Source organism: Sus scrofa, chromosome 6, assembly GCF_000003025.6.
Source record: "Sus scrofa isolate TJ Tabasco breed Duroc chromosome 6, Sscrofa11.1, whole genome shotgun sequence".
Taxonomy (NCBI): Eukaryota; Metazoa; Chordata; class Mammalia; order Artiodactyla; family Suidae; genus Sus; species Sus scrofa.
Genome location: NC_010448.4, coordinates 96,951,336 through 96,969,518, shown reverse-complemented (window position 1 = coordinate 96,969,518; position 18,183 = coordinate 96,951,336). Strand labels below are relative to the sequence as shown.

Sequence of the window (18,183 nt, the reverse complement as noted above, 5' to 3'; positions counted from 1 at the left end):
AAAAAAATCAGATAAAAACAGGTATTGGCAAGGATGTGGAAAATCCAAAACTTTTATACACTGCTAGTGGGGATGTCACCCTACTTTGGTAAACAGTTTGGCAGCTCCTCAAAAGTTAAAACACAGAGTTACCAGTTGACTCAACAATTCTGCTTCCGTATACATATCCAAGAAAAATGAAAACTTAGGTTCACACAAAACCTTGCACAGGAATGTTTATAGGAACATTATTCATTTATTCATAATGGGCAAGAGGTGGACATGCTCAAATGTCCATCAACTGATGAATGGGTAGAAATGAAATATGGTGTATCCATAAAGTTGACTATTCAGAAATTAAAAGGAATGAAGTATTGCGAGTTCCCACTGTGGCACAGTGGGTTAAGGATCTGCCATTGTCTCTGTAGCAGCTCAGGTTCGATTCCCCAGTCTGGCACTGTGGATTAAAAGGATCCAGCATTGCCACAGCTGTGGCTCAGATTTGATCCCTGGCTGAGGAACTTTCATATGCCGTGGGTGCGGCCCTGAAAAAAGGAAAAGGAATGAAGTATTGATTCTATTAAATAGATGAAGCCTGAAAACATGAAGTGAAAAATCAGTCACAAAAAAACACATTTTATGATTCATTTATTTGGAATGTGCAAAATAGACAACCTAAACAGACAGAAAGTAAATCAGTTCTTGGTTGAAGTGGAAGTGGGATAGTAGGGGGATGGAGGATTATAGAAAAAGGGTACTAGATTTCATTTAGAGGTGACAAAAATGCTCTAAATGTGATTGTAGTGATAGCTGCATAATTCTGTATATATACCAAAAACCAACGCACTGCACATGTTAAATGGTTGGTTGACTTATAAAGCTTGTGAATTATATTTCAATAAACCTCTCACAAAAAATTAAGAAACACTATCATCAAAAGAAATCACGGGAGTTCCCGTCATGGCTCAGTGGTTAATGAATCCGATTAGGAACCATGAGGTTGCGGGTTCGATCCCTGGTCTTGCTCAGTGGGTTAAGGATCCGGCGTTGCCGTGAGCTGTGGTGTAGGTTGCAGACGCGGCTCAGATCCCACATTGCTGTGGCTCTGGTGGAGATCAGCGGCTACAGCTCCGATTGGACCCCTAGCCTGGGAACCTCCATGTGCCGAGGGAGTGGCCCTAGAAAAGGCAAGAAAAAAAAAGAAATTACATAATTTGGGAGTTCCCATTGTGGCACATCGAAAATGAATCTGACTATTATCCATGTTTTAAATGCCTTACAATAGCTGCCAAATACTGTAAAATCTCTACCAAATTGAGGAAACATGTCAAGAAACACCATACTGAACAGGAGAAGCTCTCTTCATCAGCCTCGCTCTACCTTACTCACCCATCTCACACTTCTGGTCCTTCTAAAGACCATACAGACTGATCTCCAGGACAAATACTAGCCAGGAGTAGGCTAGCTACTCTTTAGGTCACCAGTGCATTTAGGTCACCTGGTAGGAAGTTGTATGCTCACCACAGGTCAGTTGGGTCTATTCCCAAACCCATTTATACAACTGTACTTACGTGACTACAAAAAAAAAATTTAAATAAATGATACATTAACTGATTAAATATGAATGCATAAATACTATCCCCCCCAAACTATAAGCAAACAGCAAATAAAGATATATATCAGAAGAATGACCCTATAAGATAGAAGAAAATTTCAGAAAGAAATACTTCTTCCGGGAGTTCCCGTCATGGCGCAGTGGTTAATGAATCCGACTAGGAACCATGAGGTTGCGGGTTCGGTCCCTGCCCTTGCTCAGTGGGTTAACGATCCAGCATTGCCGTGAGCTGTGGTGTAGGTTGCAGATGCGGCTCGGATCCCGCGCTGCTGTGGCTCTGGTGTAGGCCGGTGGCTACAGCTCCAATTCAGCCCCTAGCCTGGGAACGTCCATATGCCTCAGGAGCGGCCCAAGAAATGGCAAGAAGACAAAAAAAAAAAAAAAAAAAGAAATACTTCTTCCTGGAAGAGAAAATGGACCCACCTCCAATCTTTTTCTTTTTTTACATCCAAACTTTAATACAGCCTATAAGACCTGGCACACCTTATCTCCCTGCATTTCCTACACCTCCCCCTCACACCCTCCAAGCTGATATCCTGCTGTTCAAAAACAGCTTGCTCTCCGTCCTCACTATAATGACCTTCTGCCTGCAAAGTTCCACCCCATATCAAAATCCTTTCTAGCAGCCTAGTTATTAACTCCCTAAAGCCAAGTTTGTCATTTCCATAAAGATGAATGTGTCCCTAAGAGTAGCATATAATAGATGATCAATGAATAAGTCAACTCTATTATATACATATTTGGAAAGAGATGTCTAGAATATTCTAAATAGTCATTATAACTAGAAGGGTGTGAAGCTATTTTTACTTTCTTCTCTGTCTGTGGTGATTTAATTTTTACAACAAGCAAACATCATTTCTACAAATGAATAAAAGTACTTTGAAAAGTAAATAAAAATATGTAGCCTGTTCCCACTGATCCTATCAGTATTATATTATCTGTGCCAAAAAAATAGTTTTATTTTATTTAAAACACTTAAAATTTGAACTATTTATTAAGGCAGTTGATATAACCCACGGATACAGCAAGTTGTTAGGCAAAATTTCTAATATTAAAGAACGTAGAGGAGTTCCCGTTTTGGTGCAGTGGAAACGAATCCGACTTGGAACCATGAGGTTTTGGGTTTGATCCCTGAACTCGCTCAGTGAGTTAGGTTGTAGACGTGGTGTAGGTTGTAGACGCAGCTCAGATCTGACGCAGCTCAGATCTGGCGTTGCTGTGGCTGTGGCATAGCCTGGCAGCTGTAGCTTCAACTAAACCCCTAGCCTGGGAATCTCCATATGCCATAGGTGCAGCCCTAAAAAGCAAAAAATAAAATAAAATAAATAAAAAATAAAAAAATAATAAAGAACATAGAAATGTGTTAAGTTACCTGAAAGGTAAACTTTCTGCTCCTTCAACAATAAAATATTTACTCCCAGATAATTTGTGTTCTCTGAAATCCTTTGCCAACATACATACAGAATAACTGTCACTGGACTTCAAATACAGTAAAACCTGTACAAAGGAACAGTGCTTGTTAGAAACTTTGTGTTCTATGGTCAAACAATGTCCCCTGTATTTAAGACACCTATGACTGTACCGCAGAACGGCTATTTTGGACATAAATGTTATCTGAGACAGAGAGAAAAGAGAGAGGAAATATGGAAGAGAGGGGGGCAGGGAGGAGAAAGTCAAAGGAACTATCATGATGTCCCCAGTCCACTTCTGATCATACAGGAAATCTAGGTAGATTATTACATCATCAGCATCTCACTACAACCTCTACTAGAATTGACACGCAGAAATAACAACTCAAACATAGACACGATTTACTCTGAGGACACAGTGATTTCCAGACCATATAAATTAATTTGTCAATCAAATGATCATTTAAATTCAAGAATGTTTGGGAGTCTTTAATCCAAAAGACAGGAAGTAGAATATGAGTATACTCCTGTTCCTTTTAGCCAGCTGTCCAAGAAGAAAATGCTGTTGTTACCAGCAGTTAATTTGAATTTACTTTCAATTCTTCCTAAGAACACATATAATTTTAACTTACTGTCATACAATTCCATTTATTAACCATTACAGCAAGACAAAACCTTCTGATGAAAGACAGATATGATAATAACACCTTTTTGTTTCTGCCAGCTATTCCTGGATTTATTTAGTTTGGTATCAAATACTATTTTCACAATTATATAAAACAGGCTCATTATGCAGCAAAAGTTGTGCACCAATGAAAATTTTTGGGAAAAATATTACATACTTATTTCATGTTAGAATTTTTTAGTTACTTCTGAAGTTAACTGAGGGCTATCAAATGTTGATTAAAAGAGGGATTACTCATCCAATTAACGCCATGAGTCTACATGAGCCAGAGGTGAAATCAAAGTACAGGGGGCTAAATTAAGTAAAGATAACATGGATGTGTTAAAGCAGTGAACACCCACATACTATCTTTGGCAGTTTATTTTAGCTCGCTTAGAAAACATTAAAATTTTTCACATAGTCCAGTTTGTGTCAAAAACTGTATATAACCAGAATGAAGTCCCAATACTAACTCTGATATACTTCTTGGCCAATTCTCAAAATTGTTGGGTTCCCCCACAAAGTAGACTAGTTCTAGGTCTGATTTCCCAGGAGGTTCACAGGTATGGCATAATCCTTGAGTCATTCTGAGTAATTTAGAACTTCACTAATTTACAAACCACTGCAGTACAGACCCAACATCACCTAACAATGGGGCTGAAGGCTCGTGGATTCCTTCACTCCTTAGCCTGGTCTCCATCCGGCAGGAATGTATTCCCTGGCTACATAATGCCCTGAGAGAGTCAAAGGTGAAGGGCAGAAAGAGAATAAGGAGACATGCCGCCGTTCCATTATCCCAAATGGGGCACAAAATTAATTATCAACATTATGCAGATACCTTACACTGCAGATAAATAAAGGCTGGATAAAAGCAAACATAAGAAAGGTGAAGAGAAGTGGTTCTGCAACATACTGGCTATATGGCTTTGGGCAAGTTACGTAACCTCTCCATACTTTAGCTCTCATTTCTAAAATGTACATAGTAATGTCCACTTCATAATTTTGTTGTGAGACCTGAATTAGTTAATATCTGTTACAGTACTCAGCATATGGTAAACTCTAAATTACTTTTTAAAGATGCATGTGGGAATGAAACAGAGTAGGTATTTTTACATGGTACATATGAACTTCTAAGATGTGAACATGAATCTTTTTAATAGTTTTCCTCAGTAAAGCTTAAATTTTTCTATTACACTATAATTTTTATAAACTAGCTCTATCAAGATTAAAGTATTGACAAAAGTTATTTAATTTTATATAATGGTTTAACCAATTCCACTTAAAATACAGCAAATCCATCAAGGAGAACAGAACAGGATTGTTCTGGTTACTCATTTAACCTTTTTGCCTGCTAAAGGTAAAGGACCTTTGAGTACTACATAATTAAGTGTGGTTAATAGAAGACAGAATGTGATTTAACTTGGAAAGCTAAAAACAATGAAAACGCCTCAATTAAGACGCTTGAAAATTCAAATCTTATATGTTTTAGTATTGTTAGGTGACTAGCCATTTTTTTCAAATATAAAAGTATAACCCACAAAACTATTTAAATAATGGCAGTTTGGAAAACTTGCAAACTGGGTTTGAAAGTTCCCCTAAACTGTGGACTGGGACTGCTTCTTTGACAGGCAAATCCCCACAAATACAGGTCAGTCACTCAAGAGTTTATAAATCACCAGTTTGAGCTGTGACCCATTCCTAGAGGGGAGGCCAAGGGAGGGAACACACTACTTACATTACATGTCATCCTCAAAAGCACAGGGACCGAATACACATCAGCGATTGCCAGGGACCAGGGGGTTGGGGCGTTGGGGGGGAGTAAGGGGGTGATGAAACTTGATTGTAAGGATGGTATTTGTCAAAACTTGAAGAACTGTAACTAAAAAAAGTTAAATTTTACTAGTATGTGGAATTCCCACTGTGGCTCAGTGGTTTAAGAAACCAACTAGTATCTTTGAGGACGCGCGTTCAATATCTGACCTCACTCAGTGGGTTAAAGGATCCGGCATTGTCATGAGGGGCAGTGTAAGTCAAAGATGCAGATCGGATCCTGTGTTGCTGTGGCTGCGGTGCAGACTGGCAGCTGCAAATCTGATTTGATTCCTAGCCTGGGAACTTCCATATGCTATGGCTGCAGCCCTAAGAAATTAAAATTTAAAAAATTTTACTGTAAGTAAATTATATCTTCAAAACAGAGAAACAAAGTTGTAGGAAAAATTAAATTGTCTACTAAAGTAAAATTTTTCTTGTCTTTTTTTTTTTTTTTTTTTTTTTGCTTTTTAGCATATAAAAGTTCCTAGGCCAAAGAGAATGAATCTGAGCTGCAAATGCAACCTACACCACAGCTGTAATAACGCTGGATCCTTAACCCACTGCACCACAGAGGGAACATTACTTGTCTTTTAAGACAAATTATATGAAATATTTCCCTTCATGAGTTCAAATGCTGGAAAATACTAGCATAAACAAGAATAAAAATTTTCCAAACTGTGAGAAATAAAGTAAAATATCTGATTTTAAGAGACATTATGCTATTCCTGAGGTACAAAATCCCATAAAAGTTGACTCAATGCCTTGCATGGCGCTGTGTTCATTAGCCAGGCTGTGCGCTAAATGCTCTATGTGCACAACAGCCCACCTTTCAGATCAGGCGAGAGAGAAGGGAGTATGAACTGAGCTCAGGCACAAAACCCCCCAGCTGCCTCCGCCCAACAACACCTTCCAACTAGATTAGTCTCGGTGAGGATGTAGGTTGGATCCCTAGCCTTGCTCAGTGAGTCAAGGATCTGGCATTGCTGCAGCTCGATGTCCTCAACCTCCACTGTCCACCTCGGAGCTCTGGTTTTACCTCTCTCAACCCTCAATTCTACTGCACTGTTAGTACCTCTGCTATCCGGGCCCCAGCCCAACAGTTCTCAAACTGGCCAATCTTAAAACACTCAAAAACTACCAGGGAGTCCAAGGAGATTTGTTTATATGAGCTATAATCTATCAAACATTTACTGTTTTAGAAATTAAAACAGAAAATTTTGAATCATTCAAATTAAATTGTTTAAAAATAATATTAAATATGTTAGTATGTGTTAAGTAACATTTTTATAGAAAGAAACACTCAAAAACTTCACCAAAATAGAGCGGGGGTGGTACTCTTTTACATTTTTGCAAAACACTTGAAGTTCATCCTGAATAAAAGCCAGCGACATCTACTCTGCTTCTGCAGTCAATCTGCTGTGACGGCTATGGTCGTGCCGCCACATGGCCTCTGAAAGCACCAGTGTACACTCCTGAGACAGCGAGAGTAAAAGGGCAAATAGTGTCTGAGTATCACTGTGAAAACAGTTTGAGCGTGAAAGGGTGTCAAGAACCCCCAAAGCCCTGGCACCACCCTGGAAAACCACTGCTCTAGCTGTGGCCATCTCTAGTTGAGTCACTTTAGTGTCACCAGACACCCACCCATCACCTCACTCAGACTCGGGTTTCTCTCGGCCCCTGTGCCATGGGCACCAAATGTACTGTCTTCCTCAACCCCAATAACAAAACAAAACAAAACCTCCTACTTAAACTGTCTCCTTCTCTCAAGTCAAATTTCTTGAGAAAGTTCCCACTGCCTCTACTGCCCCTCCCTTGCAATTACCAAAGTGATATAGAGACCTCTCATTTCAAAAAAATCCAAACAACAGATAAATCACCACCCACAACCCCAGCCTCTTCTCCAGAGGTAATAAGCACTGTTACTCTAAAAAATACCCCAAACCCATTTTGTAAACTAAATACGAGATTGAACTTTTTATTTTCTCGTGATTTTTCCCTCTTCAAATAGTTACACCAAAAAAAAAAGTTCTGAAAGAGAGTTCTGTTTAAATCCCAATTCTTTTGGTGACTAAATTATGGATCACAGGACAAAAGCTATCACCTGGGAGATAAGATGAAGTGACATTCCTATACATAGCAAGTGCTAAACAAAATGTTAAAACCATGTTGATTTTATGGCAACATAACATAGTAATAAGAATGAGACTTTCAACTATGCCTTGTATGTAAAATCCTCACATTTCATTACCTAAATGCAGGTGAATGCTGATGACATTTGTATCATTGTGATATAGACAACAGTGTCTTCAGAGTTTATAAAATATTTGCAGCCATATTATCTCTTTAAAATTTCACCACCCATGAGGTAGAGATTACCTTAACATTTTATAAATAAGAGAGCCAGAGTTCTTAGAGAAAAAATTACTTGCTCAAAATTACATATCCATAGAAAGATGCACACTAGAAACTACAGACAAAATTTATATTTTTGGACTCAAATCCTACTCCTTTATATCATACTGAACAATACATCAAAAATGCTCACAATATAAAAATATTAGCTTCTTGCCCATTTTTACAGCTAATTTGGAAAAAATAATCTCCACTCCCAAAGTTGAATAGAAAATACAAAAAAGAGTTGACTAAATTCTAAATGTCAAAAAGAATAAATCTTAGCTTCTTTATTACACAATATAATCTCTTAGGAAGTTTGCATTTTTACTTAAAAAACAATTAAAATTTAATAAAACCAACATCAACACACAGATATATTATAAAATTAGAAAAATAACTTCTTAAATCCTTAATTAGGTACTACCATTACCAAAAGACCTTTATTAAAAAATAAGAAACGGGGAGTTCCTGTCGTGGCACAGCAGAAACGAATCCAACTAGGAACTATGAGGTTATGGGTTTGATCCCTGCCCTTGCTCAGTAGGTTAAGGATCAAGCATTGCCATGAGCTGTGGTGTAGGTCGCAGATGTGGCTCAGATCCCAAGTTGCTGTGACTGTGGCGAAGGCTGGCAACTCTAGCTCCGATTCCACCCTGGCCTGGGAACCTCCATATGCCATGTGAGTGGCCCTAAAAAGACAAAAGACAAAAGACAAAAAAAAAAGAAAGAAACCTGGAGTTCCCGTTGTGGCTCAGCGATAACGAACCTGACTAGTATCCATGAGGATGCAGGTTCAATGTCTGGCCTCACTCAGTGGGTTAAGGACCCGGCATTGCCGTGAGCTGTGGTATAGGTCGCAGGCACAGCTCAGATCCTGCATTGCTATGGCTGTGGTGTAGCCTGGCAGCTACAGCACCAGTTCAACCTTCCCAAGCCTGGGAACCTCCATATGCCACAGGTAGGGCCCTAAAAAAAAGACAAAAAAAAAAAAAAAGAAAAGAAAAGAAACCTACTTAAATAAATGACAAAGCATTTAATTCATCATTAAGATTACTGAAACACTTTCAAAGTCCCTATATTTTCCTATACCGAGGCAACTCCATATGAGTCCAACACATTTAAATGATTTATTATGACACACTAGATTGAATTTAAAAACTGAATGTAAATTATTTCTTATTAAGGGTTCTTAGCTAACTTCATTTCACAGATAGTAACACAGGAAATTTCTTCAACTATAATTAAGCCAATCTTTATATCTTTATAACACACCTTGGAGTTCCCATCACACCTCAGTGGTTAGTTAACGAATCCAACTAGGAACCATGAGGCTGCAGGTTTGATCCCTGGCCTTGCTCAGGTGGTTAAGGATCCAGCGTTGCCATGAGCTGTGGTGGAGGTCACAGACGCGGCTCGGATCCGGAGTTGCTGTGGCTCTGGCATTGGCTGGAGGCCACAGCTCTGATGAGACCCCTAGCCTGGGAACCTCCATATGCCTCAGGAGTGGCCCTAGAAAAGGCAAAGAGAAAACAACAACAACAACAACAACAACAACAAACCAAAAAAAAAAAAAAACACACCTTGACATTTTTAAATTATGGCAATTCTTCACATTTTACTCTTCCTAACTATAAAAGATATATATACTTTCTCTCAACACATCCTTATCAGAAGACCAAAAACCCATAGCAAGATATTTCTTTTTTTCTGGCTGTGCCCAATGGCAAATGAAAGTTCTAGGGCCAGGGATCAAACCTGTGCCACAGCAGCACCCAAACGGCTGCACTCACAAGGCTAGATCCTTAATCTGCTGCACCACAAGGGAACTCCCATAGTGAGATATTTCAGTACTCAAGTTTGTCTAAATAGGACTGCAAAGCTGCATTACTAAGAAATATTTGAGCATTTCTCTTACCTCTGTTTCTGTACAATGTGAATATCCCAATTTACCTGTAATAAAAATATAAAAAGTTACTTTCAGAGGATTTTGGCTTATCATAGATTAAAAAAAAAAATTTGAGCTATTCTGACTATAGCTTAAATATATCTTTGAAAATCTATGCAAATAGAAGTTTCTAGAATGACCAAATATTCTAGAAGGTCCTGCTTAAAGATTCAAGATTAAATAAACCCATAAAAAAAATTCAAAAGAAAAAGATGGAAAGAATTATACTTAACTGTAATAAGATGTAAAACACACATATATTTAATATGCATTATATATAAATAAATGAAAATAAAATAAAAATACTTGTTCTTTTTAAATACTTCAAAGGCATTTAAAATACTTCGAAATGCCTTAAAAAGTATTTAAAAGACTCTTGGGCTCTTCCCCAAACATTTCCAGTTTAAAGGTACAGGATCATTTCAATGAAAGCAAAAATGTTTCAAATTCCTATTTATTTGAATCTATGAAGAGTGTTTTTCTTTAATAAATGAACAGATACCACCACAGAATTAATTTAGTAACTCTCCGAACAGAGACTCATCTTCAGAATAAGCAGGCTGAACATTTATTTGGCTGCACCAACAGTAATGTTCTCTTTCCATTACTGAGATACAACACCAAAGGAAGTGCACAGTTACAGATCTCTGTCAATTTGGGTGATTAAAACATACTTTTTAAATTCAGAAAAAAACAGCTATTTTAAAGGAAAATCATTTATTAGTTTTAACAGAAACGATATTTATATTAAATACTAAAAAATTTAATTTCCCCAGTCTACACTTCTTAAATCTTATTTGTTCTAAGTTCAAATATACATTTATCTCCACCTCTTTCCTTCCACCCAAAACTATCTTTCCTCCTAACTTCCTCTCCCAGCCGAGTACTCCCATACCTACTCCACAGGGGTTGGCCCATCAGTCAGTCTGTGATTTAATGCTTAACTACAAATATATACCTTAAAGTCTACAATGATGCCACCAAAAAAATCCTAAATAATGTTTTTATATGCCTCTCAACTCTTAAGATGAAAAATAAAGTTGAAACCCACAATTTCTGATGACCTAATGATCCTAATGTGAAACACTGGCTGAAACTGAGACCAGAAAATAAGAAACCTTGGGTTCTGTAAATTTAAAAAGACAGGTAAGCAACAAATAAAAATTATATGAACACATAGATAAAATGGGTTTAATATATGTTTAGTATGTGCTACAGTTTGATAACATTTATATAATATTATTGTATCAAATTATATATTATAGTTATGTATATAATATTATATGTTATCTTTTTGTTTATATATGACTGCTCAGAACATTAGTGCTTTTGGTAAATTAATTATACCTGACTCCTACGAGAAATGGTAATTAATTTAACTTAGGAATATACTGTGGAAAGGAACAGCTCAAAGAAGTCACCAAATACCTCTCAGCAAACACAGAGGCTCTACTCTGCACAGGAGGAAGAAAGGAGGGGAAATACAGTATTAAGCTACAACAGAGAGTCACCTCTTTGAGAGCACATGGATATTCATTTTTGGTGGACATTCATTTTTGGTATGATGTATTCTCAGGGTAAAGGGAATTACAAAGAAATACAGAACTTTATGTAGTAGGTTTATTGTTGGTAATAGTGTTGATGAAAAAAATCTTTTTTTTTTTTTTTTTTTTTTTTTTTGCTTTTTAGGGCCGCAGCATATGGAGGCTCCCAGGCTAAGAGCTGAATTGGAGCAGTAGCCACTGGCATACGCCACAGCCACAGCAACGCCAGATCCGAGCCACATCTCCAACCTACACCACAGCTCACGGTAACGCTGGATCCTTAACCCGCAGAGCAAGGCCAGGGATCGAACCTGCATCCTCAAAGATACTAGTCAGATTCATTTCTACTGAGCCACAATGGGAACTCCTGAAAATTCTTGAATGATTTTGTATATATTGTAGCACTGAGCAATGAAATAAATACAGTGATATCGTTTGGAATCACGGATGGAAGGAAAGGAATATACAAACCTAACGTGAGGAGAGAAAACTGTGGGAGAGATAATACAGAGCTTCAGAAAACCGTCTACTTCCCAGCTCTGGGAGGGAGAAGCAACAGCACCCCAGTTTGCAGGGGCACACCCAAGCCATTCCCCTGAAAGGAACCAGGACTCCTTGGGAAACTGGCTGAAATCAAGGTTGGGACAGAGGAATTACAAGATGAGCTAGAACATTTCTTCGCACTAGAAAGCAATGAAGGTGCTCCTGAGTTGGAAAAATTAATATTGTAAAAATGGCCAAACTACCCAAAGCAATCTACAAATTCAATGCAATCCCTATCAAATTACCCATGACATTTTTCACAGAACTACAACAAAGAATCCAAAAATTTATATGGAACCACAAAAGACCCAGAATCGCCAAAGCAATTCTGAAGAACAAAAACCAAGCAGGAAGCATACATCTCCCAGACTTCAGGCAATATTACAAAGCCACAGTCATCAAGATAGTGTGGTACTGGTACCAAAACAGACAGACAGACCAATGGAATAGAATAGAAAACCCAGAAATAAGCCCAGACACCTATGGTCAATTAATCTTTGACAAAGGAGGCAAGAACATAAAATTGGAAAAAGATAGTCTTTTCAGCAAGCATTGCTGAGAAACCTGGACAGCTGCATGTCAATCAATGAAACTAGAACACATCCTCACACCATGTAACAAAATAAAACTCAAAAGGGCTTAAAGACTTAAATATAAGACAAGACACCATCAAACTCCTGGAAGAGAACATAGGCAAAACATTCTCTGACATCAACCTTATGAATATTTTCTCAGATCAATCTCCCAAAACAACAGAAATAAAAGCAAAATAAACCAGTGGGACCTAATCAAACTGACAAGCTTTTACACAGCAAAGGAAACCAAATAGAAAACAAAAAGACAACTTACGGAATGGGAGAAAATAGTTTCAAATGATGCAACTAACAAGGGCTTAATCTCTAGAATATGCAAGCAACTTGTACAACTCAACAGCAAAAAAGCCAACAACCCAATTTAAAAGTGGGCAAGGAGTTCCCGTCATGGCACAGTGGTTAACGAATCCGACTAGGAACCATGAGGTTGCGGGTTCGATCCCTGCCCTTGCTCAGGATTTGGCGTTGCCGTGAGCTGTGGTGTAGGTTGCAGACGTGGCTCGGATCCCGCGTTGCTGTGGCTCTGGCGTAGGCCGGTGGCTACAGCTCCAATTGGAGCCCTAGCCTGGGAAACCTCCATATGCCGCTGGAGCGGCCCAAGAAATGGCAAAAAGACAAAAATAAATAAATAAATAAATAAAAGTGGGCAAAAGACCTGAACATTTTTCCAAGTAAGATTACAGATGGCCAACAAGCACATGAAAAAATGCTCAACATCACTGATTATTAGAGCAATGCAAATCAAAACTACCATGAGATACCACCTCACACCAGTCAGAATGGCCATCATTAATAAGTCCACAAATAACAAATGCTGGAGCGGGTGTGGAAAAAAGGAAACCCTCCTGCACTGCTGATGGGAATGTAAACTGGTACAACCACTATGGAGATCAGTATGGAGATATCTCAGAAATCTATACACAGAACTATCCTACGACCCGACCCAGCAATTCCACTCCTGGGCATATATCCAGACAAACCTTTCCTTAAAAAAGACATATGCACCCGCATGTTCATTGCAGCTCTATTCACAATAGCCGAGACATGGAAACAATCTAAATGTCCACTGACAAATGATTGGATTAGGAAGATGTGGTACATACACACAATGGAATACTACTCAGCCATAAAAAAGAACAAAAGCATGCCATTTGCAGCAACGTGGATGGAACTAGAGACTCTCATACTCAGTGAAATAAGTCAGAAAGAGAAAGACAAATCTTATATGATATCACTTATATCTGGAATCTAATATAAGGCACAAATGACCCTTTCCACAAAAAAGAAAATCATGGACTTACAGAATAGACTTGTGGTTGCCAAGGGGGAGGGGGAGGGAGGGGGGTGGTTGGGGAGCTTGGGGTTAATAGATACAAACTTTGGAATGGATTAGCAATGAGATCCTGCTGTGTAGCACTGGGAACTATGTCTAGTCACTTATGATGGAGCATGATAATGTGTGAAAATAGAATGTATACATGTATGTGTAACTGGGTCACCATGCTATACAGTAGAATAAAATTGTATTGGGGAAATAACTATTAAAAAAAATAATAAAATATATATATTTAAAAAATGGTAAGATACAAAAAAAAAAAGTAATGAAAGACTCAAAGAATGATAGAGCGATAGCAAAAGTGTACAAAGTCCCATGAAGTAAGAATTTCTCAATGATCTCTATTATAAAACTGAAAATGCTTTCCTGGGAGTTCCTGTCGTGGCACAGCAGAAACAAATCCTACTAGGAACCATGAGGTTGTATGTTCGATCCCTGGCCTCGCTCAGTGGGTTAAGGATCCGGCATTGCCCTGAGCTGCAGTGTAAGTCACAGAGGCGGCTCGGATCCGGCACTGCTGAGGCTGTGGTGTAGGCCGGCAGCTACAGCTCTGATTAGACCCAAGCCTGGGAACCTCCATATGCCTCGGGTGTGGCCCTAAAAAGACAAAAGACAAAAAAAAAAAAAAAAAGCTTTCCTGTAAGAACATCAAAAGTTTCTGTGAGAACATGCATCACTTTTAGTTATTCTATCTGAACTGGTGACTAAGTCATGCAAATATGGAAAGGTGGTTAAGTATGAAGTGCCTGACCACCTGCACTACCCTGTCATCCAAATCCCTGGCCCGACTCTGAGCCAGGAACCAAAAAAATCCCAATTACATGACAGAAGAGCTTAAAGGAACCTTGGAAATGACCTTGCCTAAGCCACCCATCCACAAAGTAGTAATCTGAGTCTGAGGAGCCAAACACATGTGCAAAATGACAGCGCAAAGAGAAGACCCCAAGGCTCTGACCTGCTCATGAGTATCAGTGTGGCTTTGTCATCCTGCCCTTCCATTCCCACTTGCAGGGGCCAGTGTCCCAGCACCTACCGTGGATGTTAACGCTTCTGGGGAAAGGCACCCCTTGATTTAACAGTTGGAAGCTGCCAGTGCAGCACTTACAATTTTCATTTGACAACTTTTGAGGCTCTCTTCAAAAGATGGCCACCTCTGTGCACAGAACCAGACCTAAGGAACCCTTCTAAAACCTACAATCTTATGACTTCACTTTCTGCAATCCCAGTAACCTTAGTTGATAGTGGGCCTAACCAGGTTGCAAATTATTAAATGCAATAAATTAATTCTTTCAATAAAAGTAACTTTACTGATACATTGATTCTATTGATTTGTATTAGGTTGAGTTTAATTAGAAGGCTAGATTATCTATTTGATGATATAAGACAAAAGCAAATATATGAAATGGTATTTAAACATTAAGCTTCAAAATATTTCAACCTTATCAAAGTACTCATACACTAGGAAGAGGGATGATTTGCCCAGCTAGCCAAAAATTCAGTTCAGTACTTCTCAAAAGGAATAAGCACTTCAACAGTGCTGCAAGAATCAAGGCTGGGTTTAGACCCTTCTTTTTAACTCATTCTAAAATAGCTGATGCTCTTAAAATTTACTAGACAAGTTCTCTCATGTCTAGTAAATAGACACAGAAAATAGAAAAACTAATGTCTTCCTATAAATTGACAAAGAATGGCTTTAAAACACCACACTACCCCTAGTAATGCAATGTCCATCATAAAGAACTCATCGCCTAAAGAACACTGTCATCTTTAGCAGACATTTTATTTATTTATTTTTAGGTCTTTTGGGGGCCACACCCACAGCGTATGGAAGTTCCCAGGCTAGGGATCTAATCAGAGCTGTTGCTGCTGGCTTACATCAGAGCCACAGCAACGCCAAATCCGAGCCATGTCTGCAACCTACACCACAGCTCACGGCAACACCAGATCCTTAACCCACTGAGTAGGGCCAGGGATGCAACCTGCATATTCATGGTTCCTAGTCGGATTCATTTCCGCTGTACCATGATGGGAACTCCATTTAGCAGACATTTTAAATCTCAAATGCTGATCATTAGATGTCCCACTCAGTATGCCTGCTCAATAAGGTACCAGAGGGAACGTGCCAATGAACACAACACATTTAGAAAGCCACAAAGCCTCGGCTGTTCACACAGCACAATTTCTGAAATGGCCTCTCCTCAATGGAATCACAAGTTGTGATTAACCACACATCTATTTGGTGGAAATTAAGGCACAATTTCAAAAAATTCACCAATGTTCATGTAAAATGAGTAATACTTTTATACTAAGGTAGTATTTTAGTCTTTGGAATAGAAACCTTAGTACATGGCTGAATTATCACAATCACAGAATTAATACGATTCAAATTAGCTTATTTGCAAAAGAGAAACTGTGCCCACCAAAAAGACATAGAATCTCTGGAATTTCTAGGACAAATAAATAGTTCTGAGAATTATTCTCCAATTTTCTCCTATGTGATCACACCCTGGCCAGTGTTTAGGTCTGTCTGTTCTTTTTTATGCTGAAATGGAGCAATATCAATAGGTATATCCACCATCTTGCCAGCTTACTTCTGCCCTCCTCATTCCTTCAATAAATATTTATTGAACACCTACTGTATATTTGAGGGTCAAGCAGTGTGCTGACTACATTTTTTGGGTTTGGAATAAGAGAGTCTTTTTGACTTATTTTCTCCCTGGAAAGAAGGCTTCAAAGACTTAAATGGTAACAGAGTTGACATTTACTAGGTCCTTACTGTGTGACAGGCGACAGGCCAAGCAGTTCACTTTATTACTTCTGAGCCTCACAACAACCCTATGACAGGTACAATTATTAACCTCTACCTTACAAACGGGAGATGAAGAGCAGAGGCCTTAAATACAGCCAACAGCCCATCTGGAATTCAACCCCAAAAGCCTGGCCTGCAGTCCTTGCTCTTAACCATTGTACTCTGCTCTCTTGTGCCCTGTGCGTCATTCTCTCTGGGACTGTCCTGTCACCCCAGACACCATCAAATGAGAAGCACAGTACAGATGTGTCAGGAAGCCCTGGAGAGCTGCAAGGTATGCTTCCTTGTATAACCAGTGCTGCTCTCAGACTTGATTTTGACCCCAGCCCTCATGAGGAACATAATTTTTCATCTTAATACCACTTATGCTACAATGCATTCATTATTCTCTCTTCATTCATGGACAATTTGTCTGTGTGACGGGTTCTCCCCAGAATCTGACTCCCCTTCTTTGAGATCATCTGACCCCCATCAGCAGACTCTGATTCTAGAACCTTCAGCCTCAAGTAGCCTTTCCCATAAATCTCAAGTTTATCACAATTCTGAACAGTGGGAACTTCTGCCTTAATTTTTTTTTTTTTTTTGTCTTTTATCTCTTTAGTGCCGCACCCGCATACGGAGGTTCCCAGACTAGGGATCAAATTGCAGCTGTTGCTACTTGCCTACACCAGAGCTCATGGCAACGCCAGATCCTTAACCCACTGAGTGAGGCCAGGGAATGAACCTGCAACCTCATGGTTCCTAGTCAGATTCGTTTCCGCTGCGCCACAACGGGAACTCCATTTTTTTTTTTTTTTTGGTCTTTTTATCTTTTTTTAGGGCCACACCTGCATCATATGGAGCTTCCGAGGCTAAGGGTCCAATCGGAGCTGTAGCCGCCAGACTACGCCACAGCCATAGCAACAGCAACATCGGATCTGAGCCATGTCTGCAACCTACACCACAGTTCATGGCAACGCCGGATCCTTAACTCACTGAGCAAGACCAGGGATTGAACCCACATCCTCATGGATGCTAGTTAGGTTCGATAAACGTTGAGCCATGACAGGAACTCCTGCCTTAATTTTAACTTACTCTGTACTGTACTTTGTATCCTAGATTCTTTATATTAAAAAAAAAAAAAAAAAAAAAAAAAAAAAGCAAGCAAGCCTTGACTTACTACTGCTAGTTGCCTTCCTAGGAACAATCCACCCTTGGACTTAACAACCCCAGCACAGCCCCCGCCTCCCTTTCTGCCTCTACATGTTCATCCAATGAGCGAACCCAGCTGACCACTTCACAGAACTAACACCCCTGATTTCTGTCCCTCCTCCACCACAACACCTCCCAAATCTAGGTGGAAATTTGATCCAGACTACAAACCCTCCCAACCTATTCCTTTGTTCTAGAGTAACCAGAATATAACTGAGCTAGTTCTGAAATGAAAGTTCTAATAATGTGTTTTGTTAATTATTAGTGTTATTTTTTCTTTCTATTCAGCAAACTTAAACTTTCTATTATCTCACAGAACAAATATCAAGTATTTTCCACTGATAAATAA

The 18,183-nt window shown here is 39.0% G+C and overlaps 1 protein-coding gene across 7 annotated transcripts in view; it reads right to left on the bottom strand.

Moving 5' to 3' along the window:
* The window catches only part of SPIRE1 (spire type actin nucleation factor 1), a 180,569-nt gene that overhangs the window by 145,073 nt on the left and 17,313 nt on the right, over nucleotides 1–18,183 (bottom strand). For 6 of the 7 annotated variants that reach the window (XR_002344986.1, XM_021096025.1, XM_021096030.1 and 3 more), the window contains exon 2: nucleotides 9,789–9,823. Coding sequence is in view for 6 of the 7 variants with exons in the window: in XM_021096025.1 (XP_020951684.1) it covers nucleotides 9,789–9,823 (35 nt within the window). In the remaining variant the exon portion in view is untranslated. Of the gene's footprint in view, nucleotides 1–5,402; nucleotides 5,664–9,788; nucleotides 9,824–18,183 lie in introns of those variants that run through there. The other variant, XM_021096029.1, reaches the window with a different exon arrangement.